Below are 18,492 nucleotides of genomic sequence, written 5' to 3'. Positions count from 1 at the left end.
TTCAGCAGGTCATGTAGGGAATTTCTGTCACTAAAATACTCAAAGCTTTAAACTTGGGTGTTAGCCTTTGTCTTATGATATATACTAGCATTATTATGAGAATTCTTCTAATTTCTTTTTTTTTAAATATTAATCTATGATTTTTTATGTGACTTTTCAAGAAATGAAGTGAAACCAAGAAAACGAATCTTTTAAAGCTTAAACACCAACATTCACGTCCCATCTACAAATTACTCAGTAATTCGGTGCATCTATCTGTGATCAGGCCATGCAACTGAAAACAAAGTACAAAACAGAGTTACTTTCTGAGAGTACAGCAAATGAATTAGGCATGCTGGACTGAACTGGGACTCACCATGGAGCTTTTATGGAAAAACACCCCGCTCCAAACAGATAAGGCCTTCATGGAAAAGGGGGGAAAATGCACAAAAAATTAGAGGAAAACTCATGTAACATTAACAAATACATGTTTATTATACTGTTAAAGAGTATGGATAAAATAAATTAAAAAATTAGTAATCGTTTGCAATCCTGCCATAGATACTAACAAGTCTGATATAACCAATAAATACAATGATGTGCAGTAACAAGGCCCTTAATTTTCATAGGGTTAGAGATTTCAAAATGCTCTATTTCTCCCCCTTTTCTGGAGCACCCCTGTAGGGTTCCTAAGGTAAAATAAAATAAAATCCACTTCAGAGGCCCTTTAAAACAAAGTACAAGTTAAATGGAATAATCGGATGGAGAAAAGAGTGGGACCAGTAGCAATAGATGTGTGGTTGTGTGACACGAAATGTTTAAAACTAGCGAAAGGGGACTCAATAAAAATTTGATAAGCATTGTTTGCTGTTCACCAGTTGTAGTCTCAGAGCCACAGAAAGAAAGTACATATTTTCTAAGCTGCTTAATTACAGTAAGTTGAACTGCATATTGCTGGTCAAAGGAACTAACACTAAAACCAAGTCTGTGGTATGATTTACTTGCATTTTAGGGTCACATTCCAGGAAATTAGCATTACTCTTAATAATGATAGAAGAGGTTAGCTTCCTCTATCTGGCCTACACTGGGCTAGGTTGGAATACAGGAAACTAAAGCCACAACTGCTTGCTTTAAATACAGCTGGGGATACAAAGGCAGACTTCAATGTTACACATACTTCTTCTTAATATTCTGTTCATAGCATTTAAGACATGCTATGCATATTTGCACACAGAACAAAATATTGCTGTTGCATCTGACATTTGGAAGGAAGGCATAATAAACTGAGAAGGAAAGAGCACTGCATAACTTGGTAATTTTCTTCTTCAACTTTGGTGCTAGGAACATTAAAAAAGAAAAATCATGCTTATTAGCACCAATCTCCCAGTGAACTGAGTATATTCACAAAATTGAGTACAATTCTGAGGACTGAAGAACAGAAGGTATGAAAAAGGGAACAGAAAAGCAATATACTATTAGAAGAAAGAGTGAGTTGGAAGACAGAAATATTGGAAAAGAAAACTTTAGAGATGATGTCAATACAAAGCAAGGAAATCTCTCCCACAGTTAATGACAAGACCACAATCAGAGAAATGTCATCATTCAGATGTCACCATCCACATCTAAAACAATGTATTTCAAAAATGTTTTGACTATGACCCATAGAAATATACAGTTGATCCTCCATATCCATAGGGCCCACATCCACAAACAACTATAGATCAAAAAAAAAAGAAAGTTCCAAAACGCAAAACTTGCTGTGCACCAGCAACTATTTACAGTTTAGAAATGATTTAAAATATATGGGTAGATGTGTGTAGGTTATATGCAAACACTAGGCCATTTCATATAAGGAACTTGAGCATCCACGATTTTGGCATGGGGTGGGAACCAACCCCCCTTGGATACTGAGAGACAAATGTATTAACGTGTAAGCTGGTATGTACATGAACACACACAAATTGAAACAATTTAATGAATGTGGGGTTTTTTGGTGTGTAATCAACTTTATTATTCTCTATTTAAACGTTTTGTAAACATTAATGTTGGGATTTAGTTACAGTGAAGATTGTTGCATATAATGACAGGGTAGGTAGGTCTGAGTGGGGCCTTAGATTCTACATTTCTAACAAGCTCCTAGATAATGCCAAGGCTGTTAGTTTGCAGAACCAGTAGCGAAATTACATTCTATTTCATTAATGAAAAAAAAGTTAGCCATGATCCCCTTGTCTTGATTTCATGATTCACTAATTACATCAGAAACAAAATGTTACTGGAGCTCACCCTGAACTTTGAGAAACACCATTTTAAATAAGTGTGACCACGTGAAGACTCCAATGTCTCAACAGCACCGTGACGCCATAAAAAAAGGATCAGAAAATGGAAAGTTCAACACATTTCTGTATGCCCACAAATACCACCAAGATGAAGAAGTTACTGTTGGCTCATACTACCCAACTCCCTTTTATTTTCTTCCTTAGGCAGACACCTGAATTAATCAAATAGTTCAAACGATTCTGACAGAAGCACTTGTCTGGAACGTCTGGGCATGAGTTGCTCTTTAGCATATACTGTATAGAAGCTAGACAGTCTCCCACCTCATTCCAAATGTCGGAATACAACTGATTCACTGTAAAGAATTTGAAAGTTTTATCTTAATCCTTTGTGACTTAAAACGCTTCTGAATGACCCCCAAAATCAAACAAAAATGAAACAAACTTAAGTTTCTACATTTCGAAAGACCAGCTGATGTTCCCACCTACAGAGCTAGTAAATACCTTTTTCCAAGTTTAAATTTCCTTATATATAAAAAAGAAACATATTAGCCAAACAAATTAAACACAAGTTTTTGGTGTTTTTCTTTTGTTTTTTTTTTTTTTTAATATCCTAGCTTTTCCCTCCCGGACAGTAGCAGCATGTTACCAACAAGATTTCTACAACCCCACAATCTCAAAATGCACTGTTAACCCTCTAGACACTGTAGCAAACAGGCCTGCACTAAACAGCAGTGTGGTAGAGTTTAAAGACAACACAGTCCTCACTGTTCACAACATAACTCGGTTGTGTGAGATACAAGCCATCCTTCTTTAGCCAAATAAGGATCTACAGGCTGATGCAGCTCAAGGAGAAAACAGGGGTTGGGGAAACAGGGTGAGGACCCGCTTCAGCACGTACATTTGGCACGGTCCCAATCTGTACTCACCCACTTCTTACTCGTTCCGACAAACTGGACCTCTGCCACATACATGTAAAAGAAGAGCCACAAACTCCAACGAATTAGAGTGACTGACGTAACTACTGACTTTGCATGGGTGGTGTCAGCTGTTCTTTTGAAATGTGCCCGCTTCATCTTTCCTCAGTGGGGAAAGAATGAAAATATAAAGTCACAAAGGCCAAGTCCATGATCCAGCTGTCTTCACCTATGACTTTCTGCTCCTCTCCAAAATCCCGCAGCTGTAGTTTTACAGGGCGTGACTCAAAGGAGGAAGAGAGCGTGTGAATAAGAGTGTATAGGGAATTTAAATGGTCTGAATTAACAACTGCAACTCAAATGATCATATTCAGGTATTAAGAACTTGTGTGTTTTCCAAACACTATTAAGTTTCAGCAGGTTGAACAATCCTGCCATATAAAACCTATCCACTTAAGTCATGATTATGTCCTTTTTAAGCTGAATTCTGATTGAAAAACATCAGGGCTGGCCAAGAGACTAAAAGTACAGAAATGCTAGTCCAGCATAGAGTGACTTTGCCTTTGGTTCTCAAATGCTTTCTTCTGGAGGCTGGCAGAAGACAGTTAGGAATTGTGCTTTATATCAAATCATTAATGCTATGTAACTCTTTAAACTCTGATTCATTTTTTCAAAGGCCACACAGTACCACAAAAGTTTTGGTCTTACTAGCTGAAAACAAGACAAATGTGAAGACTTTTTTTTTTTATATGTAAGGGAAAAGAAAAACTAGATTTGATTTGAACATGGTAAAATCTTTTATAACCTGACTCTAGTGCTGAAAGGCATTAATAATGATTAGATTTCATCATCTTCAGAGTTATAGAAACTAAAAAATTCTCTGAAAGTCCTATTTTCCAATTGATCATGTTCTATGAGAATTCAAGCACTATCACTTAACAGACATCAGAAGGAGCCCATATAAATATTAAACATACTGAACAGAGAAAGGACTATACAACATTATGTGTAAAATTGTAAAGTAAAGCTGTATTCTCTAACAAAATATTCCAGGAACCCTAATGACTCTGCTGCACTCTCTATACCCCCTGTTAAGCAGCATCTTTGATGGACAAACATTTCCTACGTGCATGCAAGCAAATCAGTCCTCACATCATTTTCAAGTATTACTTTAAATTTTTCATTAATTTAATTTTAACCACTCACTACTACAGAGACCTATGGCATTATTGGCTCTCAAATTATTGATCTGAAGGCAAATTCAAGCTGAAATATACAGATAAATTGTCTAATCTGAGGTACATCCAACATGCAAATTTAAATTACAAGGTCAAGATTTTCATTAGAAAAACACTAATGTTCAAATTCTGCCAGATGTGGCAGAAGAGAGACTAGAATAGTACACACAGATTGTCAAATTTCTATAGAAAGTAATGCTTACTGACTTGTAATACAGTATATAGGAGACTTAATCCCCCCACCGCTCCCATCCCCCCCAAATCCACAGATTTATGGTAAAAGGGAACAAACTATGAAGTGGTTTAAGTATTCTACTGATTTAGTACAAAAACTGAAAACTCAAACTATATATGTAGGATGGATATAGCCATCCTAATGAAAATACATTATCAATTACTTTATATCTGGAACCAAACATACATAGCTTAGCTATCAAGAAATAACACATAGATAAAACAGCTGGGAGGTGGAGAATTACCATTTGCTACTGTATCTGGGGAATCTTTCTCCAAATCTTACCCATTTAACTCTTAGAACTTCACCTATAACATTTGGGGCTCAGCTCAAAGCGTCTAAATAAGCCAAGGCAGACCTAACTGAATTAGGAGGAGGAATAGACCTTCCTCAAGGACTATATGCCAATGTCATTTAATCACTTAGCAAGCTCTGATGGCAGATTTAGTCTACAAATTTCAATTACAGATAATCAAATAAATGCTATTAAATGCTTCCATTTCTAAATAAGAATAATCATCTGTCTTCTAAATGGAGCTCTTGCGAAGCACTGGCCTAGGGCACAGCAATGAATGAGGCTTAGAAAGTAGGTAACAGGATCAAACACCTGGTGGGAATTCATACACTGTAAGTATGACAAATAATAATCCATATATACAAACTTTCATTTTTCAGATGAAGAAATTTACCTAGGACAACTAAGATGTGAAACCAGAGCTTCAGACTCCTAAGTCAGTATTCTTTTACTACATTATCTAATTCTACAGGGTCAGGCCAAAAGTTCCTAATACCTAGCTCGAATTGCTCACACAGAAATGAATAAATACAAACATGGGGGGGGAGGGAAGAAGGAGCAAAAAGCTGCTCGATTTAAGAAAAAGGAAACCTATGAAAGACAACAAGTCATACCAGGTTTACTTCACCAAAAACCTCAGCTAGTTAAGGGCAAGGAAGTAACTTCATTCCCAATTTCTATATTTTTATTCCCATGAAATTACTCTGACCATTCTTTTTTTTTGCACATTCCACATATACTGTTCTTTTTATTAATTAATTAATTAATTATTTATATGTATGTATGTATGTATGACTGTGTTGGCTCTCGAACCCATGTCCCCTGCATTGGCAGGTGGATTCTTAACCACTGCACCACCAGGGAAGTCCCCTGACCACTTTTTGAAATGTACTGTTCCCTGCTTGTGCCCACAAAATGATGTGTATATGTTAATAATTTTAGATTTGATGTATAAAAAATTAAGCATATTGATGAAAAATTATCTATTTAGTAAGTTTTTACATAGGAAGCATTAAAAATTAATTCAACCAAACATCTATGGACTACTGCTTAGTAAATCCCTACTACAAAAACTTTACACTCCAAAACAATGAGCAATCCCTTAGCACCCAGTTTCACTTTTAATAGATGAAAACTACACTTATTCACACATGATAAAAACATGATGGAGGTCCTTCCAGTCCTCCAGTCTCAGCCTGGAAGAAATGGGTTTTGTTTGAATGAGTGACTGTTAAACCAAAAGATTCTTAGCACATCTTTTGTCTTCACCAGTGTGTACTACAATCGAGTTAAGCAACAGCTGTTGCCAAAACAGGCCTTATTTCCTCCCAGTGCTGCTTCAAGGTACAGAACGTGAAGGTGCAAATACATCTGTCTTTTGCCGTTTGTAGTTCTACTGGCCTTGCAAATGTCTTTGAATAAGACAGATGGTCCCTGACACTGCACAGGCTTTCAGGGATCTATATTTCCAAAAATAAGAGGGCAGACATGAAACACGGTAAGTACACGTCTATCCCCTAAAGGTCTGAGTTAAGGCTTCCATCTAAATTTGGTTATTTAAATATAGGATCCTAAGCAATCCTTGGAAATCTCTATGCTAGAAATATGATTTTTAATGTTTATTTCATGCCGTTATGCCAAATATCTAGGACATGGAACAAATAATATATATTTTACTAGATATTTTACCAGGTATATTTGAACTTACATGTCTATAAATGAGTCAGCTCTGTGTTCTCTTTCTACATAATTCATGTCAAATACTTCTGTTAATTTTATCTTTAAAATGCTAGGAAAGGCATTTCACTGAAGCACAGAGTAAATCAGGATTTCCACAATGACCTGGAAAATTAAAAGCCTGTTTGCTCCTCACTCTGGTGATCTTAATGTGGCAATCAAAATTCTCAGTAAATATAATAAAATTTGATGGAAATAACGCAAGTGAGCTAAGGGCAGCTTGAGAACTGGTCACAGTAAAAAAAAAATTTTTTTTTAATAAAAATGACATAAATATAACCTTACTATCTAATGGGAGAAATCTAATGATATCAAAATGTCTGGGATGTGCTTCAAATCTCAGCATATGTCAAAAATGGAAATCTAGGGAATATATCTTACTCTCCCCCCCAAAATACTTTTGGTTAGGCAAAATACATGTATTTCAATGAAAATGCTAAATGTTAAGATAATAAAACCACAAACTATATTCTAAAAATTCTATGACCAAATATTTGGGTGACTTACAGTAGTAGTATAAGAATTATAAGTAAAGTCACAATAGCAATTTCTAAATATAATCAACAAACCCTTCAGAAAATGGCTTAAGGGTATTAAGTCTTGTAACCTAGCCATAGGCAAGCATAAGTTATGAATACTATCATCAAGGTGTTTTTGGTCACTGTAATCTTTGTTAATAGGAAGGGGAAAAAAGAATAGTAGGAGGGGAGAGAAAATAAGAAGAGTGGGTGGGGTAATTAATGGAGCACTAAAGCTCTGCCATAGTAGAGAATTCATTACAGAAAACAACCATATAGAAGAAAAAAATACTAATAAAATGAGCTTTTGGTGGATGGGTGTGTGCATGTGTGTATGTGTGTGCCGAGTGAGAAAACATAAATGATAAGGCAAATATGTTAAACTGCTAACATTTGGGAAATGTGGGTATACAGGAATTCCTTTTACTGGTCTTGTAACTTTTTTTTTTTTTCTTTTGCGGTACGCAGGCCTCTCACTGTTGCGGCCTCTCCCGTTGCAGAGCACAGGCTCTGGACGCGCAGGCTCAGCGGCCATGGCTCACGGGCGTAGCCGCTCCACGGCATGTGGGATCTTCCCGGACCGGGTCACGAACCCATGTCCCCTGCATCGGCAGGCGGACTCTCAACTACTGCGCCACCAGGGAATCCCCTAAGGTCTTGTAACTTGTTTTTGTAAGTATGAATGAATCTCTATCAAAATGTTTAAAATTTAAAAGCCAAGGACTCACTGTGGGACAAACAGTAATTATTCCTTCTAAACACTCCAAGATAGGGGACATGCCAAAAAGAATTCAAAAATTTGGAAAAAATAAAATGGTTTGAGATCTGAGATAAAAAGCCCAGTAAAGAGGGAGGAGATATGCGGATACATGTATATGTATAGCTGATTCACTTTGTTATAAAGCTGAAACTAACACACCATTGTAAAGCAATTATACTCTAATAAAGATGTTAAAAAAAAAAAAGCCCAGTAACTAATAAGATACATGTATCTTGAACTAATATTAATTTCAAAGCACACAATTCAAATTCCTATCACTTAATTCATTAATAAATAATTATTAAACTGTCTAGAATATAAGGGAACATAATACATGTGCTCTGAAAATCTAGGAATTGTGACCAAGTTTTTTTTTTTTTTTTTTTGCCTCTCCTGCTGCAGAGCACAGGCTCCGGATGCGCAGGCTCTGCGGCCATGGCTCACTGGCCCAGCCGCTCCGCGGCATGTGGGATCCTCCCAGACCGGGGCACGAACCCGCGTCCCCTGCATAGGCAGGCGGACTCTCAACCACTGCGTCACCAGGGAAGCCCTGTGACCAAGTTTTTAACAAGAAAAGGAAACACAGAAATTATCTAAGTTCATAAAGTATGGTAGCACAGGAAGACACCAGATGATTAATAGTTTCTACCCAACTAAAGACAGAGAGAAAGAGTAGCAAGAGAGACAGTGAAAGAGTGTGTGATACAGTTTGTCTTTTTATTATGGAAAGTTTCAAATATATACAGAAATAAACTCACTTTTCAACCTCCCCACAAATATTTTGAATTAAACTCTAAGATCACGTGATTTCAGGCATAGAACTTCATTTAGGATCTTAGTGGTAAAATTAAAATCAAGAGGGACAATTTTGAGATTAGAGTCTTAGATTCAGGAAACACTGACAAACACTTTGTAGAATTCTACAATGCTGGGTTGGATCAAGAAGGTATAATTATGTACTGACTGACTTCTGTGAGTGAAAAAATAACTTTTAAGATTATGATTCAAGATTTAGTCTCATTTTTATTTGATTCTACGTCCCAGAAATGTATCATTACACAAAGAAAAAAATGAGCCACCTGTAAATATAAGTTCATAACCCCTTTACTATCCATAGCCACTCTTATTTAACTTATTTTAAAATAAAGAAACTAAATAAGAGGAAAGGGAGGTAAAAATTCTATTTAAATTACACTACTAATGAAGAGTTAAAAAGCTGATATCAATTTTTAAAAATACAGGCAAATGATTTGTATCATAAGATGTCTGATTTGGGAGCTCGGTTTGCTGTATTTTTCCCTTAATACACCACAACCTCAATTTCTGCATTCAGAAACAGGAATTTATAGGCAAACACAACTCCACTAGGTAGAGGGTCAATTTCAGTGTAATGGTGAAATCTGGAGCTAAAAGGCCTCATCCTGGAGAATGAGTGTTTCTTCTTACAAAAGTAGCTTCTGTAAACACTTCACCACCTAGCACAACAATATTAAAACATAATGAGACAGCAGCCACATAATTAAGTCTATTCCTCTTATTGGAAAGACCTTGAAGACTATTTGAAGCCAAGATGGAGTTTTCTCTTGACTACCAAATACAGAATTTTAAGACAGTTGTTCCATTTCAAATTAGGCTAAACCTCAGGATTGCTTATTGATGAAAATAGGTAATTTGGCTACAGACATATATATTTTGGGGAACATAATGGAGTTTCACAGTTGTTATACAATTGAATATCTAATAATCTTATCTTAGACACAGCACTTTATTTTCAGGAACCCAAAGAAGTGATAATTTTATATTCCTAACAGGTAGGAATTTGAAAATTTTTTAAATAGCTAAAATAAGCACAAAGATATCAGGTGAGTCATCAAGAGTCTCTGAGGATGTTAATGACCAATCTGAGTAAAGACTAAACCCTAGGACTCTGGATTTTGAAAACTATCCATAATATCACATTGTCCTGATACTAACAATAGATTACTATATGTAAGTTGTACCTCAATATAGATGATTTTTTTTTAGTATTAGAAACATGGTTGTCATATTAAGTTCTCTCCCTAGCATTGGTGTCAGTCAAAATTTGGGGGTCATTATAAATCCAGATCATGTCCACAAAAGCAAGAAAATGCAACTGCACTACTTTCAGACAAAGCCACAAGGCAGCAACTATAAGCCTGAGTAAATGGATCTGGTTTTTATTAGCCAATACTAGTTTTCACAACTTGTCACTGCTTTGTTTTTTCTGTGAATGTGCGTGTACATGGCTGTGTATGAATGTGTTTGTGTATGTTCTATACTTTGTATTTAATCTGCTGCCATTAAGTCTCATGTGGGCTGTAAATGAAGAACATAATCAAAACCATCCAAAGAAAAAGTATGTTTTATTTTTGTGTAGTTAATCCTCTAAAACAGCTACTAAAAAAGTATCAAGCCTGAGGCCTTACCCTGTTCGTTTGGTGATGGTCCCCAATGTCATTGGCTGCTTGATTTGTGCAAGAGGCATCAATACCATCAGGCTGGGGAGAGGAGAAAGCCGGGGGTTGCCAGGGTTGTTGTTGGCAAAATTATTGTAGGAGTCTTGGCTGTTGAGTCTCCCTACAAAGAGAAAAAAGAAAAGAAAAGCATCACCAAGTGAAGTTTCCTTCTCTGATAGGATTTGCACTGACTCCACTAATCTTTTAAGAAAGTTATTAAAGGCAGAAGGGATTCTAAAAGAATCATGGCTATATGGATGGAAGAAAAACAAAGGACTCTGGTAATACCAAATGTGCATTGATTATAAACAGAGACTGTAGTGTTTGAGGATGGAGGACTGGAGGATACAGAATTGGATAGATGTTACATGGTTATCCAAATAATTGGTATAAAACTTAATTATAATTTTATGGTGCTATAAAGAAATATAGGATAGTAAAAGAAAATAAAATGGCAAGATCTAAATTAGTCTAGAGGAAGCATGGAACATTTCCCTAAACAAGCTTGAGAGTAAGTGGGGAGAATATTCCAGCCATGGCGACCTACAAAGGTTCAGAGAGCAGAAGAAACATGAGTCATAAGGATGTGTATCCATAGAATGTACCACAGTAGACATAGGGTGAGACTGACAAAAGTCAATAGGCAAAAACATTGCCTTACTCCCAAAATGTACCACTCCCCACCATAAAATTAAAAAACATAAATCAACCCTTTATTTTATGATGGTATTAATATCAAAAAAAAAAAAAAAGAATAGGCATTATGGCTCATTAACAACCAGGAAAAACAAGCTCTGTGAAATAAAATCCGATCTGCAGTGAGAGTAATTACTCTGCTCTCACCAATAAGCCAAATTCCTCTCATGCACTTATCTTTCCCTCTCCATGGCTTTGCATTTTCCAGAACATCCTATAAATGAAATCACAAAGTATGTACAGTATTGTCTTGCTTCTTTCACTTGCCAATAAGCATCCGAGACTCATCCACTCTACATTTTCCTACATGTATCAATTCTTTCCTTTTTATTCCTGAGTATGATCGCATTGTATGGAAGTACTTGTTTGTTTACCCAGTCATTGGCGAAAGGACATTTGACTTGTTTCCAACTTTTGGTTATTACAAATAAAGCTGCTATAAACATTTTTGAACAGGTTTTTGTATGAATGTAAGTTTTTAAAAAACATATAAATAATCTAGGAATGGAGTTGCTGATCATAGTAAATGAATGTTTGCATGGACATAATAATTGTATGTTTAAGGTTATGAGAAAATACCAAACAGTTTGACAAAGTAGCTGATCTTCACACTCCCACCAGCAAAGTATGACAGTTCCAGTTCTTCTGCATCCACACCAGAATTTGGTATTGTTACTCTTTTTGATTTTAGCTATTCTGGCTTTTATTTGGATTTCTCTAATGGTCAAAAATGTTTAGCTTGTTGTTGTTATTGTTCATGTACTTATTTGTCATCCATATATTTTCTTTGGTAAAGTACCTATGTAAAGCTTTTGCCAATTTTAAAAACTGGGTTTTTTGCTGAGATATAATTCATATACCATAAAATTCACCCTTTTAAAATATACAATTCCATGGTGTTTAGTATATTCTACAGAGTAGAATCATATACTATGATCACTATCTAATTTCAGAACATTTTCATCACCCAAAAAGAAAGCCCATACCCATTAGTAGTCACTCTTCCTTTGCCCCACCCATCGGCTTTTGATACAGGAATCTTTTCTGTTTCTATAGATTTGCCTATTCTGGATATTTCATATAAATTAAATCATACAATGTAGCCTTTTGTGAGTGTTTCTTTCACTTATTATGTTTTCAAGGTTCATCCATGTTACCAAGTATAAATAGTTCAGTCCTTTAACTGGTTGAATAATATTCCAATGTATGGATATACCACATTTATACCAGTTGATGAATATTTGGGTTGTTTTAACAGGCTACTATGAATAATGATTCTATGAACATTAGTGCACAGGTTTTTATGTGGACTTGTGCTTTCAATTTTCTTGGGTATATACACCTAGGAGTGGAACTGTTGGGTCTATATTTAACCTTTTGAGGAACTGCTAAACTGTGGCTGCACCAGTGTATGAGCGCTCCAAATTCTCCACATCCTCAACAATATTTGTTATGGTCTATCTTTTTTATTTTATCTATCCTAGTGGGTGTGAAGTGGTATCTCACTGTGTTTTTGATTTGCATTTTACTAATGACTAATGATGTTAAACATCTTTTTCATGTGCATTTTGGTAATCTGTATACCTTCTTTGGAGAAATGTCTATCCAAAATGTTTACCCAAAATTGAGTTATCTTTTTATTGTTCAGTTGTAACAGCTAATTATATTCTCAGAATATAAGTCCCTTATCAAATACATGATTTATAAATATTTTCTCCCATTCCATGTGTCATCTTTCACTTTCTTCATGGTATGCTCTGAAACATAAAAGTTTTTAATTTTGATGAACTCTTTATATTTTCTTTAGTTGCTTATTCTTTTGTTGTCATATCTAAGAAACCACTGCCCAGTCCAAGGACACAAAGATTTAGAGCTATGTTTTCTTCTAAGAGTTCTATATATTTTTAGCTCTAACATTTAGGCCCCTACCAATTTTTTTTTTTTTTTTTTTTTTTTTGTGGTACGTGGGCCTCTCACTGTTGTGGCCTCTCCCGTTGTGGAGCACAGGCTCTGGAAGCACAGGCCCAGCGGCCACGGCTCACAGGCCCAGCCGCTCCACGGCATGTGGGATCCTCCCGGACCGGGGCACGAACCCGCGCCCCCTGCATCGGCAGGTGGACTCTCAACAACTGCGCCACCAGGGAAGCCCTCTCTGACCAATTTTGAATTAATTTTTATAAATGGTGTGAGGTAGGGGTTCAACTTCATTCTTTTGAATGTTGAATATCCACTTGTTCCAGCATCATTTGTTGAAAAGATATTCTTTCCCACACCAATGGATTGTCCTGGTACCCTTGCTGAAAATCAAACGACTATAAATGTAAGAAATTATGGATCTTACTCTCAAATTTCAAAAGTTCTTTATATATTCTGGATATAGACCTTTTATAAGATACATGATTCTTAAATATTTTCTACCCTGCTGCGACTTGTCTTTTTCTTCTCTTACAGATCTTTTAAAAAGCAAAATATTTTTTCATAAATTCCACTTTATGAATTTGTTTCTTTTGTACATTTTTTGCTTCAAAAATTCAATCTAGGGGCTTCCCTGGTGGCGCAGTGGTTGGGAATCTGCCTGCCTATGCAGGGAACATGGGTTCGAGCCCTGGTCTGGGAAGATCCCACATGCTGCGGAGCAACTGGGCCCGTAAGCCACAACTACTGAGCCTGCGCGTCTGGAGCCTGTGCCCCGCAACAAGAGAGGCCATGATAGTGAAAGGCCCGCACACCGAGATAAAGAGTGGCCCCCGCTTGCTGCAACTGGAGAAAGCCCTCGCACAGAAACAAAGACCCAACACAGCCAAAAATAAACAAATAAATAAATAAATTACCACAACCTTACAAATATGCATTTCGAATTTTTTTGTTTTTTAACCAGTGTCCTCAAAATAGTACCTATAATGTCTATTACTTCAATACTGTGACACTTGAAATCTGAGGCAAGTCAGGATCCATGATCTCTTTTGCTCTTTCCATTTAATGATATCCTGGCCTAATGACAAACTTAGAGCTAAATTTTGTTAAGCAGACATGTTATGTCAATTTGTACTGCTATCTGAAAATAAATAGAAAACACATATAGTCACTGAAAAGAAAGAAAGGAGAATAGCAGAAGGGAACATACTATACTGTAGAGCAGAAGCACCCATTTGGACATTTACTATTTCTATATTATTTGGTGTCACCACCTTGTAAGCCTACCACTACAAAATTCAAATAAGTTACACATCTCCCAGAGAGAAGGTTATGAAATATAAAGACAGAAGTTGGGATTACATTATCAACGTCCCCTTCAGATACAAACCACATGGAATTAGAAAATTTAGATCAGTGTGTTTTTTTTTTTCCATTTCCAAATTGTTTTGAAATTCTGCCATATCGGGATGACTTCTAAAATAGCCATTACATAAACCCTTACCCAAATACACATATACAGAACTCACTGAAGACAATACTTTAACTTTCAAAACTCCTATAACACTTATTCACTTTTTTCCAGGAAGAATAAGGACTGTGAAGCATCTCTGTCACTGCAAATAATGGTTTTTCAGAGGAACTTAAGATAGAAAAAAAAAAAACAGAAAAATCATGCTGAATTCCTTTTCTTTCTAAGACAGTCAGTGGTCTGTTATGCTTCTTTGATGGATCATTATATCCAACAAAACTTGCTGCTTCCACCTATATGTTGTCATTATCTGCAAAAATGCCAGCTGGGATTTTGACAGGGATTGCACTGAATCTGTTGATCAGTATAGGGAGCACTGACATCTTAAGAATATTAATTCTTCCAAGCCAAGAACACTGGATGTCTTTCCACTTATGTAGGTATCCTTTAATTTCATTGAATACTGTTTGGATCTGAATCTAATTTGGATCTGAAATCAGACCACAACCAAGCCAAGAACATGGGATGTCTTTCCACTTATGTAGGTATCCTTTAATTTCTTTGAATATTGTTTGGATCTGAATCTAATTTGGATCTGAAATCAGACCGCAACACGAAATATGTCACAAGCTAATGAAATTCAAGGACTATGTTTAACACACACATTTCACAACGAGCAGTCAAATATTTGTTGAGTGCCTTAGCCTAAGATCACACACTGTGAGGACTGCATTCTTCATTGTCACAAAGCTTACAGTCTAATATGCATGAAACAGGAATAATTAAGTGCTAATTGCCTAGCACTAAAGATAAGTACACACGGGATCAATTATTTGGAGAAGAGATCATAGAGCAGATGAGACATAACCTAGGCTTTGAAAGATGGGTATAATATGGATAAGAGCAGAAGAGTAGAAATATTCTGAGGATAAGGATAACATGAAGAGGAGAGCATGTAAAGTGATGCCACAGATGTGAGCAATAGTAAGAAATCTCTAACTAGGAGAGAATTATAATGGAAAGCAATGGGAAGATAATATATTTCAGTTTTAGAGGAATATTTCAATTGAGGCAGAGGAGCAGGAACTTAGGTACCTAAATTCTTCAGCAAGGGAACAGAACAGATTTTGAGATCACTGAACTTTACAGATAGGATGCATAGTCTAGAAAAAGGAAGTGATTTCACTGAGAAGCTCCAAATCTTGTGGTTTAGTTAGCCAAAACTTAAAACCCTTCGCTGGCTCACCAAGATAAAACAACCTAAAGGGAGCATATAAGGTACATCACATCTATCCCTCGCAGCCTTCTATCTTATTGTCAAGCAACACCCAAGTATTTATGAGCTTTTATTCTTGGTGTCTGTGTTCATGATGTAGCCTGTGAAACCCAGTGCATCTGAAAGACTAAAATAAGTTGGGTATATTTCATAAGAATTCATAAGTGTCTGACATATTTTACTATGTGGTAATAAGCAATTTATAAAAATAGCTTTAATGAAAGAATAAATAAAATGGTCAACAATGACAAGGGTCAGAAAGGCAAACACAGAGAGAAAACTAGTAATTCTGGTAATCTTCAATAGGGTAGCTTCACTAAAGAGGTGACAAATCATATGGAAAGGGATAAGTAAAGGGAGCGTTGATAGGAAATGATTCCGGTAATGGATACAGAACACAAATTTAAGGACTTTGGAGCTGAAAAGAAGCCGTTAACAAGATGAGATACTGTACCAGGCAAAGGTTTCATTCAACATTCATTCTTTCAACTCACACTTTTTGAGCCTTATTGGTATGAGGCCCTGTTCTAGTCCTGGATAAATAAGTCCAATGGACTCCGAAAGAGGTCATAACAAAATGAGACAGAAAGACTACAGGTCTTTAAAGAATTTAATGGGAGAAAAAGTGCTAATAAATGTCTCAGGAACAAAAAGGAAGGAGACGTTTTTCATTGTTGTTTTAAAGGGACGATATGCAAATTTTGAGTATGCAAATTTTGAGTACAGAGGAAGGAACTAGGATCTTCTCATCTTCATTTTTCTAGTAGAAAATAAAGGATGAGAGCTGTGTGAACAATTAATTCAGGAATTAGTAAAATGAGGGAACTAGCTTAGACAAGAAATCTCATTAACTCACACGTAATGATCTACGTATAAAAATATATGTTAAAAGCACAAAATTTAAAAATGAAAGTTCATACTGAATCAATCAAATACACAAAAATGTATAATGATCCTTTCTTCCCTTTTCAATTGTTCAGTCTCTGTTTAAAGACAATTTTCACTATCTCTTTCTTGTGTCATGGATTTTCTTTGAAAATGAAGCTAGAATCTAACAAACCCCCAGATTTACCCTCCACAGAAACTGCTAAGACTCCTCCAGAGTAGGAGCAGTATCTTACTAGTTGTTGACGGCTCAGTAAATGCTGTATGAAGGAGGAAATATATTTTTTCTCATATCCAGGAAGTATAGGAAAATACAGCCCTATCATCTATAGAAAAAAAAATTAATTTTGGAGGGGACACCCCAAGTCCTTCAGAAGATAGCCAGGTGCTGGAACCCATGGCTTTCACTAGTCTCCTTAGTCTTAGGTTGACTTGGCCAGGAGCCTAGACTTGGTAACTTTAAGAATAGATCTTCAGGGCTTCCCTGGTGGCGCAGTGGTTGGGAGTCCGCCTGCCGATGCAGGGGACACGGGTTCGTGCCCCGGTCCGGGAAGATCCCACATGCCGCGGAGCGGCTGGGCCCGTGAGCCGTGGCCGCTGAGCCTGCGCGTCCGGAGCCTGTGCTACGCAACGGGAGAGGCCACAGCGGTGGGAGGCCCACGTACCACAAAAAAGGAAAAGAATAGATCTTCAGACACTTCCTTATGGATATATCAAACCTAAACTTCTGGGCCAGGATTATTCTTGAAGCCTGAAGCTTCTTAATACAATGAGGCTCAGCAGAAGAAATTCGTAGTATCCTAAGCCTTGGACGTGGATTAAGTCTGTCCCTCCATCTTATGCTTCAATTTCCCTTTGGACAGACAGGGAGAGCAGCACTTTCTTTGCTCCACCTTCTAGGCATATACATGATTGTAACAGTAAAATTTAAAATTTCTGAGATCAGTGAAGAGTCACTACATCAATTCTAAATGTCACCTTCAGCAACCATTCTTTACTATGCTTTTCTCTTTATTGTATGAGTACAGTGAAAATAGTGGAGGCTGTTTAATTGCAATTTTAGTAGTGGGCTTCATAAAACCTTAAAATACATATAATATTTCACACAGCATTATACTTACAAATTCCAGCTGGGAAAAGACCTGTAAGTGACCAATGCCATGAGAATGGATATTCTCACAGTATTTCTGGCACATCCAAACAGAGGAAGTCTCAAAAATCTCATGAGAAAATAAGCTCTTCTAAAACTCTCATCCCAGTTTTTTGGGCTTACTCTATATAGATAAACTTCCATAAGCCTTCAGGCTTTTGGGTCTTTAACCAAATCCACCAGAGCTTTGATCCTTTAGAGGTTTACCAGTCCCCAAGATAGACAGAGCTCTCTTGGGGTGGGGGAAAAAATCCCAAGTTCCAATAAAATGCTTTCTCAATAAGTTAAAGCAGGAATTCTATTTGAGAATAGAAAATCATTTAAAAATCAGAATTTTCAAAACATCCTTTGATGTTTAAAGCGATATTTTGTTTTCAGTTGTTTATTTGTTTACGGTTATTATTGTTTTTAATGTTACAATACAAAGCCTGAAGCCAGAACAGTTCACATCGGGGTTTAACCACTGACTTTTTGTATTTACTTGTACAAGTTTGCATTTTTGAAAAAGGAATTATGAAAACAACCTCATGTGCTCCTTTTTTCTCCCCCGTTCTGCCTTTTGGATGAAGAATACCTGCAGGTACGTTGGAGAAAGAAACTTTCAATCTCCACATTAACACACAGCACCTCTGTCTGTGTGTGAGGCTGATGTGGTGTAATCTCTGTTTACT

At 36.5% G+C, this 18,492-nt stretch overlaps 1 protein-coding gene across 3 annotated transcripts in view; it reads right to left on the bottom strand.

Moving 5' to 3' along the window:
• BCAS3 (BCAS3 microtubule associated cell migration factor) overlaps positions 1-18,492 on the bottom strand; it is a 592,536-nt gene that overhangs the window by 340,068 nt on the left and 233,976 nt on the right. For 2 of the 3 annotated variants that reach the window (XM_007464906.1, XM_007464905.1), the window contains exon 16: positions 10,400-10,550. In XM_007464906.1, coding sequence (XP_007464968.1) covers positions 10,400-10,550 — 151 coding nt within the window. Of the gene's footprint in view, positions 1-355; positions 401-10,399; positions 10,551-18,492 lie in introns of all 3 variants that reach the window. The other variant, XM_007464904.1, reaches the window with a different exon arrangement.

Source organism: Lipotes vexillifer, unplaced genomic scaffold (genome assembly GCF_000442215.2).
Source record: "Lipotes vexillifer unplaced genomic scaffold, Lipotes_vexillifer_v1.1 scaffold788, whole genome shotgun sequence".
In the NCBI taxonomy this organism is placed as follows: domain Eukaryota; kingdom Metazoa; phylum Chordata; class Mammalia; order Artiodactyla; family Lipotidae; genus Lipotes; species Lipotes vexillifer.
This window is presented reverse-complemented; position numbering and strand designations above follow the sequence as displayed.